General features: G+C 40.5%; 1 protein-coding gene across 1 annotated transcript in view; it reads left to right on the forward strand.

Annotated features, from left to right (window-relative positions):
* The window catches only part of LOC126336642 (N-acetylglucosamine-6-sulfatase-like), a 119,044-nt gene that overhangs the window by 48,084 nt on the left and 43,990 nt on the right, over positions 1-26,970 (forward strand). Inside the window, exons 2-4 of the mRNA XM_050000565.1 lie at positions 3,074-3,133; positions 22,738-22,941; positions 26,764-26,922. Of these exons, the coding sequence (XP_049856522.1) occupies positions 3,074-3,133; positions 22,738-22,941; positions 26,764-26,922 (423 nt within the window). The remainder of the gene's footprint in view (positions 1-3,073; positions 3,134-22,737; positions 22,942-26,763; positions 26,923-26,970) is intronic.

Raw genomic sequence — 26,970 nt, forward strand, 5'->3', positions numbered from 1 at the left:
GGGAGAGGGTAAGGAGTCATTCCAATCCCGGGAGAGGAAAGACTTCCCTTAGGGAGAAAAAAGGATAGGTATATACTCGCACGCACACACACACACACACACACACACACACACACACACACACACACACATATATATCCATCCATACATACACAGACACAAGCAGACATATTTAAAGGCCTTTCAAGGCAGACACTGACACCAACCTATCAGAACTCCGGAGATGGGAACTTGCCGTTCAATATATTCTCTCTTCCCATTACCCACCACGCCTCAACCTCCGCTAATTTCAAGTTGCCACCCCTCGTACATTACCTGTCATTCAGCAACATCTTTGCCTCTGTACTTCCGCCCCGACTGACATCTCTGCCCATCCTCTTTGCATTTACATATGTCTGCCTGTGTCTGTATATGTGCGGTTGGATGTGTGTGTTTGAGTGCAAGTGTATACCTGTCCTTTTTTCCTATTTTCCCCCTAAGGTAAATCTTTCCGCTCTCGTGATTGGAATGACCCCTTACCCTCCTTCTTAAAAGCCACATCCTTCTGTCTTTCCCTCTCCTTCCCTCTTTCCTGATGAAGCAGCCTTAGGTTGCGAAATACTTGAAATTTGTGTGTGTGTTCGTGTGTTTTTTATTGTGTCTATCTACCAGCGCTTTCTTGTTTGGTAAGCACAGCATCTGGGAAACATTCCACGTGGGAAAAATGTATCTAAAGACAAAGATGATGCAACTTACCAAATGAAAGCATTGGTATGTTGATAGAGACACTAACAAACACAAACACACACACACACACACACACACACACACACACACACACAAAATTCAAGATTTCACAACCCACAGTTGCTTCATCAGGAAAGAGAGAAGGAGAGGGAAAGATGAAAGGATGTGGGTTCTATATCTGCACACACACACACACACACACACACACGTGTGTGTGTGTGTGTGTGTGTGTGTGTGTGTGTGTGTGTGTAAACTTTATGCTTCCCACCCACCATTTAAAAATGTATGCCCAGGCAGCTCAATCTATGGGAATGAAATTTATAGTGATTTAAAAAGATACACATTAATGAAGATGAATTTAGGACTACTGAAAAGAAGGTACTGATACTGAAATGCTGTTACTCAGTGGATGAATTCATACATGAAAAACTCATAATTTGAGCTGGATACAAGTATGTATATATCGCCTGTATGCAAATCAAACTGATTGCAGATATACAACAGCAAATGAATAAACCACAATTTGCTATTCCGTTGTTATTCAGGGACATACATTAGGTCTTATTTTTTTATGCATTTGATCCTCTGATGCCTTCAGTTTTTCATCTTTCAAAGCTACCAACCCGTTTCCTATTGTATTCCTTTCTTTTATTTTGGGCATTCATTGCCTAATACCCTCTCTGAAACTCTCAACAACATCTTGTTCTTTCATTGTATACAGATGGCAGTTCCTCAATTTCCTACCTTTTTGCGATTCCTTCAATTTTGACCTGCAGTTTGTAACCAATAAATTATGGGCAGAGTCCAAATCTGTCCCTGAAAATGTCCTGCAATTTAAAATATGATTTCAAAATCTCTTTCTTACCATCACATAATCAATGTGAAATCTTTTAATGTTAACAGGTCTATTCTGTGTATATGCCCTTATTTTATGAGATTCTTAAACTGGTGTTAGCAAAGGTTAATAGCTCTCTGCAAAGTGGCTTCCTCTTTCAATCCTTTTTTCCAGTCCTTGTTCTTCTACTACATTTCCATCTCTTCCTGTTCCTATTGTTAAATTCCAGTCCCCCCACCACAATTAAATTTTCATCTTCCTTAACTATCTGAATAATTTATTATATCTCATCACATATTTTCTCAATCTCTTCATCGTCTGCACAGCTAGTTGGCATATAAACTTGTACTACAGTGGTACAAGTCGGCTTTGTATCTGTCTTTGCTATGATAATGCATTCAGTATGTTGTTCATAGTAGCTTACCAGCATTCATGTTTTCTTATTGATTATTAGGCCTACTTTCACATTACCCCTATTTGATTTTGTGTTGATAACCCTGTACTAACTGACCAGAAGTCCTGTTCTTCCTGCCACTGCACTTCATTAATTCCCATGGCATCCAAGTTCAACTTATCCATTTCCCTTTTTAAATTCTCTAACATGTATACCCATATCTACCTGAATAGAAGATCTAACATCCCATTCTCTGAACCATAAACTGAGATTTGTTTTTCCTTCATGATGACGTCCTCATGAGTACTTCCCACCTGGAGAGCTGAATGGGAGAGTATTTAACCTCTGGAATATTTTATCCAAGAGGATGCGATCATCATTCAGCCATACAAGAGAGCTGCATGTCGTTAAAAAAATATAATGGCTATTGTTTCCCCTTTCTTTCAGCCGTTCACAGCATAGCATGTTGGCTAATATTACAAGTCTTAACAGTTAATTATCCAGACTGTTGCTCCTGTAACTACTAAAAAGGTTGCTAAAACTATTCAAGAAGCATAGTTTATTCTGGCTTCTCCACTGATACCCTTCCATTGTGGCTGCACTTATGGTACAGCTACGTGTCGCTGAGGCATATAAGCCATCTCACTTTAGCAAGGTTCCTGGTTCATAGGTGTGGGGAGTTCCTGTTTTGTGGACTACTAACTGCTTTAGTGATATTCATTTTCTGTGAAGTTCAATGTTATGAATATCAGGGACAATGCTTTGGTACAGAAACTAATACAGTTGGTTTGAATCTCAGGTTTGCAGAACATTTTAATTGTAATAAGGAATGAGTTAATTAAATAAAACAATTTTGGCCTCTCCCAGTTCATTAGCACACAGGGATATGGACAAATTCCCATTTGTCTACCATTTTATATGAAGTAAGGCTTCTGCTATCAGTTTGGCATGTCAACAAGACCACATTTACATATTGCTTACAAACTACAAAATAATACATCTACTATTGTATGTCTATTCTAACCTATGTTTCTAAGCACATCTCTTATCAAAGAAATAATAAACATGTCCTTCAATTTCAGTTTTTCATTTCCTGCAATTCTTTGTTTTTGTTTCAGACACCAATGCAGAAAGCACAGACCCTAATTGGAGACATGGGAGTTACATTTAACAATGCGGTAAGATATAAATAGTTGTTTCTCTTTAAATGGTAGAAAACTCAGTATCACACAGGTTTAGAGTTAAGTTTTTAAAAGTGAGTAGTATTAGAATGCCTTTAATTTGGGAATTAACCAATTCTCACACATAAAGACAACCAAGTGAAAGAACAACTGTGAGACATATATCAATCCCAAACTACTATTGCAGTTCAATTTGTACCTTCTCTAAACAGTCTACAATTTTGTAAATGAATTTTTTGACATTCGCACTTGCCTGTGTGTGTGTGTGTGTGTGTGTGTGTGTGTGTGTGTGTGTGTGTGTGAGTGTGTGTGTTTGTGATCTTCTAATTTGTAATTTACCACATTTTTTTTTTTTAGAAATCATGTACCATATCAATAAATACTATTAATTTTACTTTTTATTTTGTTTCTGTTTCAATGAGCAAATTTATGTTGCTATCAGCTTTTTCATACTTCATCCCTGGTTCGACACCAGACACACAATGCATTGCTACAGGCTGCTTGGTCTGAATTTATTTTATTTATGTAGTCTCTATTGTGCTCTCCATCCATCCCAGTTATTCTCTGGCTTTCCTTGTTTCTTGCACCAGTATCATTTATCATCTTTCTACTTTATTTGTTCACGTAATCATTGTTGTTATGTTACGCATGTTATAAATTTCATAATGTCATTTTACTTAGTGGTATTCTTCTAGCCCTCCTCTTCCTCTTTTTCTCCTTCATTAAATGGCTTCTAAGCCAATCAGTTCCTTTTGCCTTCTTCTTTCCTGCTAACTGCCACAATCTATGCTCATCCTGATTACAGCCCTTTATGATCCTTCTTTTACTTGATAACAGACTATTCTAATATGATCATTTTATGAGCTTACTGTTCTTGTTTCCCTTCCCACCACAGCATATGACATCTGATCAGTTTCTCATACCACTTAACATGGAATGACATTAGATTTCATGATGGATCCTACCTCTGATGACTTTTTGGAAACCTGCCTCAGTAGCTATGGTCACTAACACACACTTTTACAATGGCCCTTGACTCAGAGACAGCCAGTTTGAATCTTGGTGGTTAAAATATTTTATGCTCATACCTGAGGAGAGCTGGGAGACACAAAATTATAAATCACCAGAGTTTGTGTCAATATGTTAATCATGCTTGCCATATAATTAAGAAAATTAATGGTATAATATAGGGATCAGGAAAAGTGAATTTGGATTCCAGAGAAATGTAGGAACACAAGAAGCAATTGACAACATAATCTTGGGCTCAGAGAACATCGGTTTGGATTCTGGGAAATGTAGGAAGATGCAAGGCCATACTGACCCTATGACTGAAAAAAGGCAAATCAATATTTATAGCATTAGCTTTTGATGATGATATCTGTAATACACTCTTTGAAGTTCTGCAGGTATCAGGGTGTAAAATACAGGGAGAAAAAGGTTATCTATAACTTGTACAGAAACCAGATTGTAATTAGGAGTCTGTAGATGTGAAAGAGAAGCAGGAATTGACAAGGAATTTAAGCAGAGTTGTAGACTGCACCTGGCATTATTCAGTCTAAACACTGAGCAAGCTGTTAAGGAAGACAGAGAGAAATTTGAAAAGGGAATGAAAATTAAGGGAGAAGAAATAAAAACTTTGGGATTTGCTGGTGACATTGTATTTCTGCTAGAGATGGCAATGGAGTTGGAAGACCAGTTGAATGGAATAGTTATTAATTGAAAAGAGGTTATAATATGAACACAAACAAAAGTAAAACAATGATAATGGCATCTTACATCATGTTACATTGAGAGAATTAGTTTAAGGAATGAGAAACTAAAAGGAATAGATGTGTTTGCTGTTTGGGTGACAAAATGACTGAAAATGGCGGAAGAAGAGAGCATTGGCAATAGCAAGAAAAGCATCTCTGAAAAATAGGAATGGGTTAACATTGAATATAAATTTAAGTGTTAGGAAGTCAGTTATGAAGGTACTTGTGTGGAGAGCAGCCTTGTATACAAGTGGAACATAGATGATAACAATTCCCCCAACAATAGAATAAAACCTACAGTGAAAACTGAATGTTGAAGAGTAGATCAAATAACTAATGAGATGGACTGAATTGGACTTGAGAAAAAAGGATCAGCTGCTTTAGTACATAACCTAAAGTGCAAGTACTTGTCAACTTGGTAATGGAGAGAACTGTGGAGGGTAAAAAGACGGGAGTACAGTAAGTAATTTCAAGAGGATGTAGGCTGTAGCAGTTTATCACAGATGTAGAGGCTTGTACAAGACACACTGCAATGGAGAGCTGCATCAAACCACTCTTCATATCGGAACCACAATAACAACAACAACAACAACAACAACAATCTTGAACTAAATTCCATATTTCTCTGCAGTGTCACTTGAAGTGAGGTTATGTGACACTGTTCCATTAGGTGGATAATATCACGAATTATGTCAATCAGATTGTTGCTAGCAAAACAGTAAACATTATTGTCACAGAGAGAAACAGATGGACTAGAAAAATTTATTTTTTGGGAAAAGACTCTATCAGAAATAGAATAAAATAAAAAGTCACCACTGTTGCAAAAGCTTTGTGAAGAAGCTAGACTATTAAATATTATGGGCAAAATATTCAATATTCTGAAAGGTTCTGAGGTCTACCAGCTTTTTGATGCTAGAAAGTGTCTTTACTTTTCTAGCTATCAATTCTGTAAATCATGTGCAGACACTTTTATTATTATTTCTTTCCTTTCTCAGATGTTATGTTATTATTATTTCTTTCTTTTCTCGGATGTTATATTTGGTTAAAAATGGAAAGTGACAAGGACCTTGATCAAGTGTGACTTCCTTTTAACTGTCCAGTATATGTTACATTGCAATTAGGAACTTTCGTGTAATTGAACATGTATCAATAATTACAGATTTCTGTAGTTGTATATGTACGTTTGGATGTAGCTGTATTGCGTTGATGTACTGGTGGATATTGTGTGGTATGACTCCTGTAGTTGATAATATAATTGGAATAATGTCAACTTTATCCTGATGCCACATGTCCTTGACTTCCTCAGCGAGTTGGATGTATTTTTCAATTTTTTCTCCTATTATCTTCTGAGTATTTGTTGTATTGGGTATGGATATTTCGATTAGTTGTGTTTATTTCTTCTTTTTATTGGTGAGTATGATGTCAGGTTTGTTATGTGGTGTTGTTTTATCTGTTATAATGGTTCTGTTCCAATATAATTTGTATTCGTCATTCTCCAGTACATTTTGTGGTGCATAGTTGTATGTGGGAACATGATGTTTTATTAGTTTATGTTGTATGGCAAGTTGTTGATGTATTATTTTAGCTACATTGTCATGTCTTCTGGTGTATTCTGTATTTGCTAGTATAGTAGATCAGGCTTTTGATGTGATCTACTGTTTCTATTTGTTGTTTGCAAAGTGTGCATTTATCTGTTGTGGTATTGGGATCTTTGATAATATGCTTGCTGTAATATCCGGTGTTTATTGTTTTATCCTGTATTGCAATCATGAATCCTTCTGTCGCACTGTATATATTGCCTTTTCTTAGCCATGTGTTGGATGCATCTTGATTGATGTGTGGCTGTGTTAGATGATATGGGTGCATGCCATGTAGTGTTTTCTTTTTCCAATTTAGTTTCTTCGTATCTGGTGTTGTTAGGTGATCTAAAGGGTTGTAGAAGTGGTTATGAAAGTGCAATGGTGTAGCCAATGTATTTATATGAGTGATTTCTTTGTGTATTTTGTTAGTTTCTGCTCGTTCTAGAAAGAATTTTCTTAAATTGTCTACCTGTCCATAATGTAGGTTTTTTATGTCAATAAATCCCCTTCCTCCTTCCTTTCTGGTTAATGTGAATCTTTCTGTTGCTTAATGTATGTGATGTATTCTATATTTGTGGCATTGTGATTGTGTAAATGTATTGAGTGCTTCTAGGTCTGTGTTACTCCATTTCACTACTCCAAATGAGTAGGTCAATAGTGGTATAGCTTTTGTCTTGTTTCTTGCTGTCAATTCTGTTTTCAGTATTTTTGTTAGTCTTTGTCTATATTTTTCTTTTAGTTCTTCTTTAATATCTGTATTATCTATTCCTATTTTTTGTCTGTATCCTAGATATTTAGAGGCATCTGTTTTTTCCATCGCTTCTACGCAGTTGCTGTGGTTGTCCAATATGTAATCTTCTTGTTTAGTGTGTTTTCCCTTGACTATGCTATTTTTCTTACATTTGTCTGTTCCAAAAGCCATATTTATATCATTGCTCAATACTTCTGTTATCTTTAGTAATTGGTTGAGTTGTTGATTTGTTGTTGCCACTAGTTTTACATCATCCATGTATGCAAACGTGTGATTTTGTGTTGGTAGGTTCCAGTAATATTATTTCCATAATTTGTATTATTTAGCATAGTGGGTTCAGAGCAAGGCAGAACCAGAAAGGACTTAATGAGTCTCCTTGGTATATTCCACACTTAATCTGTATTGGCTGTGATGTGATATTATTTGTATTTGTTTGCATATTAAGTGTGGTTTTCCAATTTTTCATTACTATGTTTAGGAACTGTACCAATTTAGGATCTACTTTGTATATTTCCAATATTTGTAGTAACTATGAGTAGCGTACACTATCAAAAGCTTTTTGGTAATCAATGTATGCGTAGTGTAGTGACCTTTGTTTAGTTTTAGCTTGATATGTCATCTCTGCATCTATTATCAGTTGATCAGTTTGCTCTTTACATCCTTGTGCTCCTTTGCAGTAGCCCTTTTGTTCTTCATTTATAATTTTGTTCTGTGTTGTATGTGTCATTAATTTCTATGTAATGACTGAAGTTAATATTTTGTATATTGTTGGTAGGCATGTTATGGGGTGATATTTTGCTGGGTTTACTGTGTCTGCTTGATCTTTAGGTTTCAGATAAGTTATTCCTTTTGTAAGTGTATCAGGTTATGTGTAATATATATTCCTGGAAATAAGAACACCGTGAATTCATTGTCCCAGGAAGGGGAAACTTTATTGACACATTCCTGGGGTCAGATACATCACATGATCACACTGACAGAACCACAGGCACATAGACACAGGCAACAGAGCATGCACAATGTCGGCACTAGTACAGTGTATATTCACCTTTCGCAGCAATGCAGGCTGCTATTCTCCCATGGAGACGATCGTAGAGATGCTGGATGTAGTCCTGTGGAACGGCTTGCCATGCCATTTCCACCTGGCGCCTCAGTTGGACCAGCGTTCGTGCTGGACATGCAGACCGCGTGAGACGACGCTTCATCCAGTCCCAAACATGCTCAATGGGGGACAGATCCGGAGATCTTGCTGGCCAGGGTAGTTGACTTACACCTTCTAGAGCACGTTGGGTGGCACGGGATACATGCGGACGTGCATTGTCCTGTTGGAACAGCAAGTTCCCTTGCCGGTCTAGGAATGGTAGAACGATGGGTCCGATGACGGTTTGGATGTACCGTGCACTATTCAGTGTCCCCTCGACGATCACCAGAGGTGTACGGCCAGTGTAGGAGATCGCTCCCCACACCATGATGCCGGGTGTTGGCCCTGTGTGCCTCGTATGCAGTCCTGATTGTGGCGCTCACCTGCACGGCGCCAAAAACGCATACGACCATCATTGGCACCAAGGCAGAAGCGACTCTCATCGCTGAAGACGACACGTCTCCATTCGTCCCTCCATTCACGCCTGTCGCTACACCACTGGAGGCGGGCTGCACGATGTTGGGGCGTGAGCGGAAGACGGCCTAACGGTGTGCGGGACCGTAGCCCAGCTTCATGGAGACGGTTGCGAATGGTCCTCGCCGATACCCCAGGAGCAACAGTGTCCCTAATTTGCTGGGAAGTGGCGGTGCGGTCCCCTATGGCACTGCGTAGGATCCTACGGTCTTGGCGTGCATCCATGCGTCGCTGCGGTCCGGTCCCAGGTCGACGGGCACGTGCACCTTCCGCCGACCACTGGCGACAACATCGATATACTGTGGAGACCTCACGCCCCACGTGTTGAGCAATTCGGCGGTACGTCCACCCGGCCTCCCGCATGCCCACTATATGCCCTCGCTCAAAGTCCGTCAACTGCACATACGGTTCACATCCAAGATGTCGCGGCATGCTACCAGTGTTAAAGACTGCGATGGAGCTCCGTATGCCACGGCAAACTGGCTGACACTGACGGCGGCGGTGTACAAATGCTGCGCAGCTAGCGCCATTCGACGGCAAACACCGCGGTTCCTGGTGTGTCCGCTGTGCCGTGCGTGTGATCATTGCTTGTACAGCCCTCTCGCAGTGTCCGGAGCAAGTATGGTGGGTCTGACACACCGGTGTCAACGTGTTCTTTTTTCCATTTCCAGGAGTATATAAAACAGAAAGAAACTTCCACATGGGAAAAATATATTAAAAACAAAGATTCCAAGACTTACCAAGCAGGAAAGCGCCGGCAGACAGGCACATGAACAAAACACACAAACACACACACAGAATTACGAGCTTTCACAACTGGCAGTTGCTTCGTCAGGAAAGAGGGAAGGAGAGGGAAAAATGAAAGGATGTGGGTTTTAAGGGAGAGGGTAAGGAGTCATTCCAATCCAAGGAGTGGAAAGACTTCCCTTAGGGGAAAAAAAGGACAGGTGTACACTCGCGCACACACACACACACACACACATATCCATCCGCACATACACAGACACAAGCAGACATATTTAAAGGCAAAGAGTAAGGGCAGAGATGTCACTCGAGGCGGAAGTACAGAGGCAAAGAAGTTGTTGAAAGACAGGTGAGGTATGAGTGGCGGCAACTTGAAATTAGCGGAGGTTGAGGCCTGGCGGATATCGAGAAGAGAGGATATACTGAAGGGCGAGTTCCCATCTCCGGAGTTCGGATAGGTTGGTGTTGGTGGGAAGTATCCAGATAACTCGGACGGTGTAACACTGTGCCAAGATGTGCTGGCCGTGCATCAAGGCATGTTTAGCCACAGGGTGATCCTCATTACCAACAAACACTGTCTGCCTGTGTCCATTCATGCGAATGGACAGTTTGTTGCTGGTCATTCCCACATAGAAAGCATCACAGTGCAGGCAGGTCAGTTGGTAAATCACGTGGGTGCTTTCACATGTGGCTCTCCCTTTGATCGTGTACACCTTCCGGGTTACAGGACTGGAGTAGGTGGTGGTGGGAGGGTGCATGAGACAGGTCTTACACCAGGGGCAGTTACAAGGATAGGAGCCAGAGTGTAGGGAAGGTGGTTTGGGGATTTCATACGGATGAACTAAGAGGTTACAAAGGTTAGGTGGACAGCAAAAAGACACTCTTGGTGGAGTGGGGAGGATTTCATGAAGGATGGATCTCATTTCGGGGCAGGATTTTAGGAAGTCATATCCCTGCTGGAGAGCCACATTCAAGGTCTGATCCAGTCCCGGGAAGTATTCTGTTACAAGTGGGGCACTTTTGAGGTTCTTCTGTGAGAGGTTCTGGGTTTGAGGGGAAGAGGAAGTGGCTCTGGTTATCTGCTTCTGTACCAGTTTGGGAGGGTAGTTGCGGGGTGCGAAAACTGTTTTCAGGTTGTTGGTGTAATGGTCGAGGGATTCAGGACTGGAGCAGATTCGTTTGCCATGAAGGCCTAGGCTGTAGGGAAGGGACCGTTTGATATGGAATGGGTGGCAGCTGTCATAATGGAGGTACTGTTGCTTGTTGGTGGATTTGATGTGGACAGATGTGTGCAGCTGGCCATTGGACAGATGGAGGTCAACATCTAGGAAAGTGGCATGGGATTTGGAGTAGGACCAGGTGAATCTGATGGAACCAAAGGAGTTGAGGTTGGAGTGGAAATTCTGGAGTTGTTCTTCACTGTGAGTCCAGATCATGAAGATGTCATCAATAAATCTGTACCAAACTTTGGGTTGGCAGGCTTGGGCAACCAAGAAGGCTTCCTCTAAGCGACCCATAAATAGGTTGGCATACGAGGGGGCCATCCTGGTACCCATGGCTGTTCCCTTTAATTGTTGGTATGTCTGGCCTTCAAAAGTGAAGAAGTTGTGGGTGATGAAGCTGGCTAAGGTGACGAGGAAAGAGGTTTTAGGTAGGGTGGCAGGTGATCGGCGTGAAAGGAAGTGCTCCATTGCAGCAAGATCCTGGACGTGCGGGATATTTGTGTATAGGGAAGTGGCATCAATGGTTACAAGGATGGTTTCCGGGGGTAACAGACTGGGTACGGATTCCAGGCGTTCGAGAAAGTGGTTGGTGTCTTTGATGAAGGATGGGAGACTGCATGTAATGGGTTGAAGGTGTTGATCTACGTAGGCAGAGATACGTTATGTGGGGGCTTGGTAACCAGCTACAATGGGGCGGCCAGGATGTTTGGATTTGTGAATTTTAGGAAGTAGGTAGAAGGTAGGAGTGCGAGGTGTCGGTGGGGTGAGGAGTTTGATGGAGTCAGGTGAAAGGTTTTGTAGGGGGCCTAAGGTTCTGAGGATTCCTTGAAGCTCCGCCTGGACATCAGGAATGGGATTACCTCGGCAAACTTTGTATGTAGAGTTGTCTGAAAGCTGACACAGTCCCTCAGCCACATACTCCCGACGATCAAGTACCACGGTCGTGGAACCCTTGTCAGCCGGAAGAATGATGATGGATCGGTCAGCTTTCAGATCACGGATAGCCTGGGATTTGGCTGTGGTGATGTTGGGAGTAGGATTAAGGTTTTTCAAGAAAGATTGAGAGGCAAGGCTGGAAGTGAGAAATTCCTGGAAGGTTTGGAGAGGGTGATTTTGAGGAAGAGGAGGTGCGTCCCGCTGTGATGGAGGATGGAACTGTTCCAGGCAGGGTTCAATTTGGATAGTGTCTTGGGGAGTTGGATCATTAGGAGTGGGATCAGGATTGTTTTTCTTCGTGGCAAAGTGATATTTCCAGCAGAGACTACGAGTGTAGGACAGTAAATCCTTGACAAGGGCAGTTTGGTTGAACCTGGGAGTGGGTCTGAAGGTGAGGCCTTTGGATAGGACAGAGGTTTCGGATTGGGAGAGGGGTTTGGAGGAAAGGTTAACTACTGAATTGGGGTGTTGTGGTTCCAGATTGTGTTGACTGGAATTTTGAGGTGTTGGGGGGAGTGGAGCTGGAAGTGGGAGATTGAGTAGATGGGAGAGACTGGGTCTGTGTGCAATGAGAGGAGGTTGAGGTTTGTTGGAAAGGTTTTGGAGGGTGAGTGAGTTGCCTTTCCGGAGGTGGGAAACCAGGAGATTGGATAGTTTTTTGAGGTGGAGGGTGGCATGTTGTTCTAATTTGCGGTTGGCCTGTAGGAGGATGCTATGTACAGCCGGTGTGGATGTGGGAGAGGAAAGATTGAGGACTTTGATTTGGGATAGGAGTTGACGGGTGTGTTCATTGGCCGAGTCGATGTATAGGTGAAGGATTAGGCGGGTGAGGGCTATGGATTGTGCTGTTTGGAACTGGTATAAGGACTGATGGAAAGAAGGATTGCAGCCAGAGATGGGAACTTTAAGTGTGAGGCCTTTGGGAGTAATGCCAAATGTCAGACAAGCCTGAGTAAATAAAATATGGGAGCGTAATCTGGCTAGGGTGAAGGCATGTTTGCGGAGGGAATGTAAATAAAATTTAATGGGGTCGTTGTAGGGCTGTTGTGAGGTTGACATGGTATTAGTAGGTGGAAAGGGTAATATGAGGTTAAAGTGAAAGTAAAGAGAGATTTGTATAGGGAGAGATAAAGGTGTGAAAAAAGTCGAAAAAGTGTTGGTTTGAGATGAGCTATGTTGATCATGTGCTGAACTTAGGTTGGTGAACAACAATGGGTGCAAAGGTTGGGTGGTTATGTTGTCTCCAGATCACGTTAAAGGGTGGGGAAATTCAAGAAAATTTCGAAAAAAAATTTTTTTCGAAAAAAGTTTCGAAAAAATAATTTGCGAAAAAATAAAATTCGATAAAAATTTTCGAATAAAATCTCGAAGAATATGTGTGTAAATGTATTCAAAGGACTGGTTATGTACTGGCAGGTTATGATAATGAGGCTAACAATTGTTTGATGAAGAAATAATAGCGTGTAAACCTGTGGGAAGCTGCTAAAAAATGATCGGTTTTGTGGGAAAAACGGGAATGGAAATAAAACGAAAGTTGTTGGAAAAAAACTGAGATGGTTGTGTAATGGGTGAAAGGAACTGAAGCTGTGAAATAGTATTCACGAGTTTACACGAAATGTTTGTAAACTTGGAACAATGGATTTTATAGCAGCGGTTATGTTTAAAGCGTTGAAAATTTTAGGTTATGGTTTGGAAGTAAATTACGTATTGTTGAGTATAATTAGGCAGGATAAAATGTATGGTAGATACGGAAAAATGGAAGATGAATACAAAGTGGAACTTCTTGTACAAACGAAAAGAGAAAGTAAGACGATAGAGAAGATTTCGAAATGCAACAGAGACAACAACAAACGTAATTGTTGGGTTCAAATTAATGATGATGTAAATAAAACAGAAAGAAACTTCCACATGGGAAAAATATATTAAAAAACAAAGATTCCAAGACTTACCAAGCGGGAAAGCGCCGGCAGACAGGCACATGAACAAAACACACAAACACACACACAGAATTACGAGCTTTCGCAACTGGCAGTTGCTTCGTCAGGAAGGAAGGAAGGAGAGGGAAAAATGAAAGGATGTGGGTTTTAAGGGAGAGGGTAAGGAATCATTCCAATCCCGGGAGCGGAAAGACTTCCCTCTTCTTTGCCTCTGTACTTCCGCCTCGACTGACATCTCTGCCCTTACTCTTTGCCTTTAAATATGTCTGCTTGTGTATGTGCGGATGGATATGTGTGTGTGTGTGTGTGTGTGCGTGTGTGTGTGAGTGTACACCTGTCCTTTTTTCCCCTAAGGGAAGTCTTTCCGCTCCCGGGATTGGAATGACTCCTTACCCTCTCCCTTAAGACCCACATCCTTTCATTTTTCCCTCTCCTTCCTTCCTTCCTGACGAAGCAACTGCCAGTTGCGAAAGCTCGTAATTCTGTGTGTGTGTTTGTGTGTTTTGTTCATGTGCCTGTCTGCCGGCGCTTTCCGGATATATATATATATATACACTGTAACTTACTAAACGAAAGCATTGGATTGTTGACAGAGACAATAAAAAACACAACAACACACACACAAATTTCAAGCTTTCGCAACCCAAGGTTGCTTCATCAGGAAAGAGGGAAGGAGAGGGAAAGACAAAAGGATGTGGGTTTTAAGGGAGAGGGTAAGGAATCACTACAATCACAGGAGCAGAAAGACTTACCTTAGAGGGAAAAAAGGACAGGTATACACTCGCGCGCGCGCGCACACACACACACACATACACACACACACACACACACACACACACACACACACACACACACACACACACACACACACACATCCATCCACACATATACAGACACAGGCAGACATATGTAAATGCAAGGATGTTGGGCAGAGATGTCAGTCGAGGTGGAAGTACAGAGGCAAAGATGTTGAATGACAGGTGAGGTATGAGCAGCGGCAACTTGAAATTAGCGGAGGTTGAGGCGTGGTGGGTAATGGGAAGAGAGAATACATTGAAGGGCAACTTCTCATATCCAGAGTTCTGATAGGTTGGTGTCAGTGGAAAGTATCCAGATAACCAGTATGGTGTAATACTTTACCCAAACCTGCCAACCAAAAGTTTGGTACAGATTTATTGATGAAAACTTCATGAATTGGACTCACAGTGAAGAAAAACTCCAGAATTTCCTCTCCAACCTCAACTCATTTGGTTCCATCAGATTAACCTGGTCCTGCTCCAAATCCCATGCCACTTTCCTCGACATTGACCTCCATCTGTCCAATGGCCAGCTTCACAAACCTCCATTTTGACTGCTGCCACCTATTCCATATCAAACGGTCACTTACCTACAGCTTAGGTCTTCGTGGCAAATGAACCTGCTCCAGTCCTGAATCCCTGAACCATTACACCAACAACCTGAAAACAGCTTCCGCATCCCGCAACTACCCTCCCAACCTGGTACAGAAGCAAATAGCTAGAGCCACTTCCTCATCCTCTCAAACCCAGAACCACCCACAGAACAATGCCAAAAGTTCCACACTTGTGACAGGATACTTTGCGGGACTGGATCAGACTCTAAATGTGGCTCTCCAGCAGGGATATGACTTCCTCAAATCCTGCCCTGAAATGAGATCCATCCTTCATGAAATCCTCCCCACTCCACCAAGAGTGTCTTTTTGCTGTCCACCTAACCTTTGTAACCTCTTAGTTCATCCGTATGAAATCCCCAAACCACCTTCCCTACACTCTGGCTCCTATCCTTGTAACTGCCCCTGGTGTAAGACCTGTCTCATGCACCCTCCCACCACCACCTACTCCAGTCCTTTAACTCTAAAGGCGTACACGATCAAAGGCAGAGCCATGTGTGAAAGCATCCAGGTGATTTACCAACTGGCATGCCTACACTGTGAAGCCTTCTATGTGGGAATGACCAGCAACAAACTGTCCATTCACATGGACGGACACAGGCAGACAGTGTTTTTTGGTAATGAGGATCACCCTATGGCTAAACATACCTTGGTGCACGGCCAGCACATCTTGGCACAATGTTACACCATCAGGGTTGTCTGGATACTTCCCACTGACACCAACCTATCTGAACTCCGGAGATGGGAACTTTCCCTTCAATATATTCTCTCTTCCCGTTAGCCACCAGGCCTCAACCTCCACTAATTTCAAGTTGCTGCTGCTCGTACCTCACCTGTCATTCAACAACATCTTTGCCTCTGCACTTCTGCCTTGACTGACATCGCTGCCCAACCTCTTTGCATTTACCTATGTCTGCCTGTGTCTGTATATGTGCGGATGGATATGTGTGTGTGCAAGTGTATACCTGTCCTTTTCCTCCCCTAAGGTAAGTCTTTCTGCTACCGGGATTGGAATGACTCCTTACCCTCGCCCTTAAAAACCGCATCCTTTCAGCTTCCCCTCTCCTTCCCTCTTTCCTGATGAAGCAAACTTGGGTTGCGAAAGCTTGAAATTTGTGTGTGTGTTTTTGTGTTTTTTATTGTCTCTATCAACATATCAATGCTTAGTTACAGCATTGTTTATATATATCTCACGTGGAATGTTTCCCTCTATTATTTCACATGTTAAATAATTTAGTTAGATGTGAATCTGTTGAGGTGAACTTCTTTAGCCAGAAATTTGCTATTTTATCTTTTCCAGGGGCTTTCCAAGTGTGCATATAATTAATTGCTCGGGTTACTTCATGTTGCAAAATTATCACTTCGGGCATTTGTAGTATCATCTTGTATGTGTCTGTTTCTGCTTGTATCCACCGTGCATGTCTGTTATGTTGTACCGGGTTTGACCATATGTTGCTCTAGAAGTGCTCCATGTCTGTTATGTTTGGTGGATTGTCTATTTTAATGTGTGTGTTATCTATTGTCTGGTAAAATTTCTTTTGGTTTGTGTTGAATGTTTGGTATTGTTTCCTTCTATTTTCACTTTTTTTGTATCTCCTAAGTCTTTTGGCCACTGCTCGTAATTTCTGTTTCTTTTCATCTAATTGCTCTATCGCTTCTTGTTGTGAGATTTTACATAACCTTTTTCATTTTTTGTCTGATATTTCATTTCTTATAAATTGTGTTAGCTGTCCAATGTCTTTTCTCAGTTTTTCTATTCTGATCTGTAGCCTGTGTTGCCATGCTGGTGTTGTGGGTGATCTCGGCCTAGTGTGCATATTTAGTGTAGTGAGTGCTCCTATATAAACCAGTAGTTGTAACTCTTCCATAGTTGTATTTTCATTTATTTTGTTGTGTATGATTGTGTTGATAGTTGTTATTCTTGTTTTGACTTGTGGGTTATTTGGTGGTCTGTGCAAGAATGGTCTAATGTCTGTATTTGTATCTTTGTATTCTATATATGTCAGCTGAAATTTCTCTTCTATATCTAACATGTGTGTCACTTCATGTTCTATTTGTGCTTGTTCTGGTGGCTGTCTTAAAATTTTGTTTTCCTCTGTTTGTTTAATTGATGCATGTTGTTCTTTGTTTGTTTGCTCTGGGATGTTTGAGAGTCCATTACTGTTTTTTCTTCTGCTTTTGATTGCACATTATTTTGTTCCAGTATTTGTTGTACTTGTTGTTTGATGTTTTCGAATTCTGACTGAAGTATCCTGTTATTTTTTATTATTACATGGATCTGATCAGCTAGCCATTGTTTGTTAAAAAATTTAATTATGGGTATCTGGTAATAAATGTTGTGTATACTTGTGATCTGTATCCAGTTGTATTGGTTACTAAGTTTGTTGTTTGGTAATAACAGAACATGAGGTGTTGATTAACTTCATCTGACCATCTCATCCTCTGTCTTTGTTTCCCTTCTAGAGTGGTTGCAGGAAGCATATCCTGAAAAACATTGCTATTTGGATTTAAATCATTTTCCGTGTGGCTAGCAGTGTTGCTATCATTGTGGACGGGCATAGGGTTCAAGCGTCGTCCCTGACCATGACAGCACTTGTCCGAGGCTTCATTAGTTCTGTTCTGAACCAACTAATCACACTAAAAGGGGGGTTAGCCCTATTAGTGGTGTGTTCTTTTCGTCGCCTTTTACGACTGGCAGAACATACCGGAGGCCTATACTTTTCCCTGGCCTCCACGTGGTTTATTATTATTATTATTATTATTATTATTATTATTATTATTATTATTACTATTAACAACTAAACAAATTTTATTGCCTGAATGTTGACGGTTACTAGATATCTCCCACTTTCTGCTCACAAAAGTGAGATGCACAAGACATACGGCTCTGTCTTTACATCAGAATAACTTTCCCAAGAGTTAAAATGCTGTCTCTAAGATGAGAAAAAGTAGCAACAGTCTGATGGACAGACAAGAGAACCATCTGCACTGAAATGAGAAAGTCATCCATTTCCTCGACCGACTCCCCACAGTAACTTTCCCTTTACCACACGGTGTCCTGCCCATGACTACTGATGTCACCTCCCTGTACACCAACATTCCTAATGCCCATGGCCTTACTGGTATCAAACACTACCTTTCCAGATGCCCTATGTATTCCAAACCAAAAACCTCATCCTCACCCACAATTATTTCTCCTTTGAAGGCATTACCTAGAAACAAATTCGCAGTACAGCTATTACCCACATGGCACCATCCTATGCTAACCTATTCATGGGCTATCTAGAAGAATCCTTCCTAAACACCCATAATCCTAACCCCCCCACCCTGTTTCAGATTCATTGATGGTATCTTTGCTATCTGGATTGAAGGTGAGGACACCTTATTCACATTACTCATGAACCTCAACAACTTCTCCCCCATTTGCTTCACCTGGTCGTACTCAACCCAACAAGCCACCTTCCTAGATGTTGACCTCCACCTCAGAGATGGCTACATCAGTATCTCCATCCATATCAAACCTACTAACCACCAGCAATACCTCCACTTCAACAGCTGCCACCTATTTCATACCAAGAAGTCCCTTACATACAGCCTAGCCACGTGTGGTTGTTGCATCTGCGGTGATGAGCAGTCCCTCTCTAAATATGCCAACGATCTCACTGAAGCCTTCACTGACTGTAATTATCCTCCCACCTTGTACAAAAACAAATCTCCCGTGCCTTATCTTTCCAGTCTCCCACCACCTCCAAGAGTCCCACAGTCTGGCCACAGAGGAACATTCCCTTCGTAACTCAGTACCATCCGGGACTGGAGCAACTGAATTACATTCTCTGCCAGGGTTTCAATTACCTCTTGTTGTGCCCTGAAATCAGAAATGTCCTACCCACTATCCTTCCCAAGCCTCCTACTGCAGTATTCCACCATCCACTGAACCTACAAAATATACTTGTCCATCTTTACACAACCCCTGCTCCCAATCCCTTACTTTATGGCTCATACCCCTATAATAGACCTAGATGCAAGACCTGTTCCATACATCCTCCTACATCCAACTACTCCAGTCCAGTCACTAACATTACCTATCCCATCAAAGGTAGGGCTACCTGTGAAACCAGTCATGTGATTTACAAGCTGAGCTGCAACCACTGTGCTGCATTCTAAGTAGGCATGATAACCAACAAGCTGCGTGTCCGCATGAACGGCCACTGTCAAACTGTGGCCAGAAAACAAGTGGACCACCCTGTAGCTGAACACGCTGCCAAACATGATACCCCTCATCTCAATGACTGCATCACAACCTGTGCCATATGGATCCTCCCCACCAACACCAGCTTTTCTGAATTCCGCAGGTGGGAACTTTCCCTGCAATACATTCTATGTTCCCATAACCTTCCTGGCCTCAATCTTCGTTAGTTACTGTCCTCCCCCATCCAGCCCCTTCCCTGTTCCCATTCCAGCACTACAAAGCCATCATTTCACTGCCACACTCAGTCTTTTAATTTATTTTTATTTTTATGTCTCTCCTTTCCGCTACTTACCCCCTCCCCCCTCTGCACCTTCTCTCCTACCTTCCATCTAAACTGCAACACTTCACTGTCCGCCACTCCCACAATACTATCACTCCCCCTCCCCACCCCAACCTCGTCCTTCCCCCCACCCAGTCGCCACTCCCATCATGCACTGGTGCTGCTGCTCATAGTGTGGTTTCAGCTCTCTGAGACCACAGACGAGTATGCAAGTTGTGCTTGTGTGAGGGTGTGTGTGCGTGTGTATGTGTGTCTACTGCTGACAAAGGCCTTAATGGCCGAAAGCTATGTGTGAATCTCTTTGTTGTGCCTATCGTGGCTCAGCATCTCCACTGTATGGTGAGTAGCAACTTTCCTTCTCTTGTATTGTTACATTCATCCTGGATCTTCCATTGTTTGATTTCATGAAAAAAAGAGGTTGATAGGAGAAGTAATACCTCACCAACAGGGTATCAATGGAGTGTATTTAATATTTAAATACTTAACTAAATTCAACAAATAAAGGAAAGAAAATATTACAAGACAAAATTTTTCCAGCTTATCAAACTTTTGTTGTGAAGTGTATCTGTAGTGTTCAGTACAACTATGATACAGCCAATGAATGTGAGTTCTGTGTTACTATTATTGTGAACAATACATCAAAGGCATCAAATCATGTATTTTCAGCAACAATTCCAAATGGTGGAATAAGCAGCATTTCCTATGGAAAAAAATGGAACAAGTAAATTACTGTAACACTTTAATCTAGCTGATGTAGGTGAAAGGAATGCATTGTTTTACATATTTGTTGCTGCAGCATGAAAATTATTAGTTTCTATACAAAAGTTCCAATTCAAATCATTATCAGATCAGTAGTAGTAGTAGTAGTAGTTTTATTCATCCGTAGATCTCTTTTTACAAGGATATAGGACATGTCGAAGTATTTACAAGCTTAGATCAATTTACAATAAGCTAATTCGTATACACATATATTTACAGACTTCTAGTTAGAGACAATCATTAGATTTTACTCCTGGTATACAATAATTTATTTACAAATAACTCATTAAATAATGTAATGCCACACTATTCACTCATATTTCACTATCAGTCACTGCACACACTATACACACATTGTTTCATAACACTTCACTCACTACACACACACACACACACACACACACACACACACACACACACACACACAGGTGATCCTTGGGCCATTTTCTGTACTGCAAGTTCCCATTTGCTATCCTGAAAAACTGAGTCAGCATCCCTTCATAATGAGTGAGATGTTGAGCTCAGAAAGAGGAAGAGGTGTTAGTATTGTGCTATGCATAGCTTGAGGGGAGAGTGTCTCTAGAAAGGAAAAAAGAAGAAAAATAATAAAGTGAAGGTGTTATGTGGAATATTGGATGTTTTATAATCATCATTATTATTATTATTTGTTTGTATAACATTTTTTTATCAAACCCCTACTCTGCTTTATCTAAGTAATCCTTCAATGTATAAAATGTATTGCATAACAGGTACTTTTTAGCTGCCTTCTTAAATAAGCGTATTCTTGAAATTTCTTTAATCTCATTTGGTAATTTATTGTACAGTTTTATTCCTTGGTAGAAAATGCTGTTTTGAGTTTTATGTTTATTTTTTCTTGGTAAATGTAAGTTGAGTCTATCTCTTGTTGCATGGTCATGGACAGAGCTGTTTGTGCAGTAATTGCCAATGTTACTTTTGATGTGTACAACTGACTGGTAAATGTGTTCACATGGAGCAGTTAAAATTCCCAGTGTTTTGAACAGATCTTTACAATGAGCTCGACTACTATTTCTGGTTATTATTCTTATGGCTCTTTTCTGGAGTTTGAAAATTGTGTTCATATTTTGTGGATTTGTTCCCCAAAAAAGAATGCCATAGCTAAGAATTGAGTGTACATATGAATAATATGTAACTAAAAGACACTGCATGTTACACACAGATGATAGAATTCTAAGGGCATAACATGCTGATGACATTCTGTTTGCAAGTACCTTTGTGTGTTCGCACCACTTCAGCTGAGAGTCAATATTCATTCCTAGAAATTTTGCATTTGTTACACAGTCTATAGAGGTGCCATCTACATTTAATTTAACATTGTCATTTTTCCTCTTCAAACTGAAGTTCATGGCATTAGTTTTCTTTATGTTTAATGTCAATTTGTTGCTTATTGACCAATCGTAAACTTCTTTGAGAGTTTCATTTGCTTTCTCTGTAAGGAGTTCTCTTGTTCTCTCAGTGACTATAATATTGCTGTCATCAGCGAAGAGAATTTTCTCACCATGAGTAACACTACTGGGAAAGTCATTGATGTATATCAGGAATAGTATTGGTCCTAATATGCTACCTTGTGGAACCCCTATATTAATATGTTTTGGTTCTGATAAGTATTTTACTAAATGTTTAGATCTATTTGAAGTATGTGTTATCTCTACTCTTTGTACCCTATCTGTTAGGTATGATCGAAACCAGTCATTAGCTACCCCTCTTATTCCTAATGCTTCTAATTTATTTAATAGAATCTTGTGGTCGACTGTATCAAAAGCCTTAGAAAGATCCAAAAATATGCCTGTGACACACTCATCTTTATCAAGAGCATTAAGTACAACTTTTGTGAATTCTACTATGGCTGACTCCGTATTTTTGCCACTTTGAAAACCAAACTGTGATTTGCTTAAAAGATTGTATTTATTCAGATAATTCATTAATCTGTCTTTCATAATTGCTTCTATTATTTTTGAGAATGCTGACAGCAGGGAAATGGGCCGGTAATTTTTTATGTCTTCTGCATTACCTTTCTTAAGCAAAGGTACAACTCTTGCCTGTTTTAGCTGCTCTGGAAATGTCCCTGATGTGAAGGATTCATTTATTATATTATATTTATTACCCTGTACACAACTTAGAAGTTGTAGGAGACTTTAGTTATCTGTGATGTACTGGCACTTATTATATTGTTGTACATACTCACTTCATAGATACTGGATGAGAATGAGCCAGAACCAAAGAGAAAAGGGAAGATAAGGAACAGGAGAGATAAAAAAGTAGACAAAGGACTTATTTAGGACCTGTTACTATAATTGTGGGAAATACAATAGTCATTTGTCTTTTCCAGTTTGTTACAACTCCTGTTTGCTGCCCAAGCAGAACATCAATTATCAGTGGACTTTACCAGCACAATCATAGAACAGTTAACAACACAGAGGAAGGAAACTGTTTTGGAGAAAGATGGAGAGAGGAGGTTGAGCCATATGCATTTCCTACAGTTCTAAATTCAGATGGCTATAGAACATTTTATGCAGGAAAATATCTCAATATTGTAAGTACAAATTTTACACCATCATAAAATGTGATGTGCAGTGAACATAAAATTAACACCTCTTGCACAAGATTTGATGCAGATCCAGTGACCCATAATGGCAATTTTTACTAATTTCACTTTCTATCACATGCAGACACTAACAGAGATTTTGTCATAGTTTCAATTCCTCCTCAGAAATGTATTTCTTTTAGCATGAATGGTTTTGAAGGAAAATTTGGTTGAGTATAGTACTGCACAACTTAACTGAAAAAGAACACCAAAATAATGTGTCAAATAATCTGTACTTACTATAATGTTCTCTGAAACTGTTGATTGCTAATGATGTTTTGTATGTTGCATACAAATTCAATTTCTCAATTGGAGTTTGGATGCTCCAAAGGTTTTGTGGGTTGGAATTTTCACACAGTGGCCAATGATGTAGGTTACTGCAACAAAGAAGCATGGAACACTTGGGAAAATGGAAATGGAAAACGTTCTAAGTGCCATTTTTCACAAAATGCATTTTCAGTGCTTTTGTGTTCTCACTACTTTGTTGCATGTCCCTAGACTTGACCAAGGTGACAAGCCACAAAGAAAGTCTTTCAAACATATGTTAGTTGATGACACATGGTCTTTGTATCAACCTGGAGTTCCAATATTTAAAAGATATGAGAAGTAGTATTTTCATTTCTGTACTTGTATCATCACAAATAAAATGTATTGCCTCACTATTAATGGCACTTGGATCGAAATTTCTTTCCTGTTACTTTGTAGAAAAATTACATTTTTGAGACTGTGGCTGTGTACAATATATAAGCTGATTCTGGCAAACGAAGAAAACAGCAAAAAAACTGTCAATAATTATATTTATTTACACAAATCACATCATTACAAATTTTCAACTGATGAGTTCATCTTCAGATAGCTGTTTATGCTCGTATTACATTTTTTGTTGTTTACAGCAGCTGTTGGGAAAAAAACAGCCAACACCTAATGTAAACAACAATATACATGCACATATAAACATGAACAGCCATCAGAAGGTGAACCTGTCAGTTCAAAACTGGAAATGGTACTATTTGCAGAAACACAATAGCATTATTAACCATTTCTAGTTTCTGTTGTCTTCTTTGTAAGAATCAACATGTAAAAACTTTCTTATTAACACTTAGAACCAGTCAGTTTCCTGAGCATATTATTAACACAGTTTTTGTTTCTAATTAATCTCATTATTTTTTGCAATCATGTGGTTAGCTGCATAATTCTGAGGAATCAGACTATCTTCTCAATTCTACTCACCAAGTGGCGGCAGAACACACACATAAAAGACAGTTCAACTGGCAAGCTTTTGGAGCCAATAGCTCCTCTTCTTCAGGCAGAAGGATTGAAGGGGAAGGAAGAGGGGTGAAGGAAAAGTACTCAAGAGGCCTAGGAAAAGGGGTAGATTCTGGGAAAGTCACCCAGAACTGCAGATCAGGGGAGACTTACCATACAGAATGAGAAGGAAAGATTTATTGTTGGGGACTGCATCAGACAAGATATTAAAATGTGAAATCTCATCTGATGCAGTCACCAACAATCAATCTTTCCTTCTCATCCTGTATGGTAAGTCTCCCCTGATCCACAGTTCTGGGTGACTTTTCCGAAAATATACCCAGTTTCCTAAACCTCTCAAGTACTTTTCCTTCACCACTCTTCCTTTCCATTCAATCCTTCAGCCTGAAGACAAAGCCAATGGCTCTGAAAGCTTGCCTGTTACAACCATCTTTTATGTGTTCTTTTACGTGTTTGTTCTGCCACTGCTTGGTAAGTGGATTTTCTTTTATCTATCCAATTAAATAATTTTTATTAAAAACAAAGATTCCAAGACTTACCAAGCAGGAAAGCACCGGTAGATAGGCACAATAAATAAAACGCACAAACACACACACAGAATTTCGAGCTTTTGCAACCGGCGGCTGCTTCATCAGGAAGAGGGAAGGAAAGGAAAGATGAAAGGATGTAGGTTTTAAGGGAGAGGGTAAGGAGTCATTCCAATCCTGGGAGTGGGAAGACTTACCTTAAGGGGGAAAAAAAATAGGTATATACTCGCGCGCGCACGCACACACACACACACACACACACACACACACACACACACACATACACACACACACACACACATATATCCATCCATACATACACAGACACAAGCAGACATATTTAAAGGCAAAGAGTATGGGCAGAGATGTAAGTCGAGGTGGAAGTGTGGAGGCAAAGATAATGTTGAATGACAGGTGAGGTATGAGTGGCGGCAACTTGAAATTAGCGGAGATTGAAGCCTGGTGGATAACGAGAAGAGAGGATATATTGAAGGGCAAGTTCCCATCTCCGGAGTTCAGATAGGTTGGTGTTGGTGGGAAGTATCCAGATAACTCGGACGGTGTAACACTATGCCAAGATGTGCTGGCCATGCACCAAGGCATGTTTAGCCACAGGGTGATCCTCATTACCAACAAACACTGTCTGCCTGTGTCCATTCATGCAAATGGACAGTTTGTTGCTGGTCATCCCCACATAGAAAATGTCACATTGTAGGCAGGTCAGTTGGTAAATCAAGTGGGTGCTTTCACACATGGCTCTGCCTCGTGTACACCTTCCGGGTTACAGGACTGGAGTAGGTGGTGGTGGGAGGGTGCATAGGACAGGTTTTACACCGGAGGCGGTTGCAAGGGTAGGAGCCAGAGGGTAGGGAAGGTGGTTTGGGGATTTCATAGGGATGAACCAAGAGGTTACGAAGGTTAGGTGGACGGCGGAAAGACACTCTTGGTGGAGTGGGGAGTATTTCATGTATGATGGATCTCATTTCGGGGCAGGATTTTAGGAAGTTGTATCCCTGCTGGAGAGCCACATTCAGAGTCTGATCCAGTCCCGAGAAGTATCCTGTCACAAGTGGGGCACTTTTGGGGTTCTTCTGTGAGAGGTTCTGGGTTTGAGGGGATGAGGAAGTGGCTCTGGTTATCTGCTTCTGTACCAGGTCGGGAGGGTAGTTGTGGGATGCGAAAGCTGTTTTCAGGTTGTTAATCTCTCATTGTTGAAGTGTCTTTGATGATCAGTAACTGTTACCTAATTAATTTCAAAACTTTCATGTTTATCATAGCCTTGATGCTCTTGGAATGGATGTGTTTGGCTGTAAATCAAATATATTATTATTATTATTATTATTGTTGTTGTTATTGTTATTTACATTTTATGGCCTTCATGGGGCCACTCTAGCCAACTTTTACAAAAAAAAAATTCAGTTTCCTGTCAGCCCAGTACTTCTTCATCTCATCCTCCTTTCTTCATTGGAAATTTGTAAATCAAGTACATAATGTATGATATTATTTTTTGTAAGTAGCCTAACATTGTAAGTAGCCTAACATTACATAGCAGCATTCCCTTTGGAATCATCTCACTTTGTATGCCATAATGAGCCACTTTGCAATGTACTTATATAATGGTGTATGTAATAGTACAGCAAGACATGTTCTGAGTTGTTATTTTCTTGATTTATATTCAAAAAGGTTTACTTTCTTGAGGGATTAGACAGAATCATGACTTCTGGCATGCAGACAACAGTAAAAATTCAAACATATTTTTAATCTGGCCCTACCGAATGTAAATTTGCAAAATTATTTTGTAGTGTATTGCAGGGGAAGTAACTGAGTGTTTCTTTGCTAAAGAAAATATCTCCAGAATCTTTGTACTTTAATTCATATACATATACATTTATTTATGACTGCCTTATTATGCAATAAACTAAGAAATCACATAATTTACTGGTGTAAATCAGTCTGTGCTCTTGCATAATGTTTTCAGTATGGGTACACAAGTGAAGGTGTCACACATGTACCTCCTGGATGGGACTGGTGGATTGGACTTGTTGGGAATTCTCAGTACTACAATTACAGCCTCTCTGTGAATGGCACTGAAGTAAAGCACGGGGATTCAGAGGAAGATTATCTAACAGATTTGATTGTAAGTATACTCTTTACATGAGGTAGTGATGTAAGTTAACTGCAACAT

Source organism: Schistocerca gregaria, chromosome 2 (assembly GCF_023897955.1).
Source record: "Schistocerca gregaria isolate iqSchGreg1 chromosome 2, iqSchGreg1.2, whole genome shotgun sequence".
NCBI classification, from domain to species: Eukaryota; Metazoa; Arthropoda; class Insecta; order Orthoptera; family Acrididae; genus Schistocerca; species Schistocerca gregaria.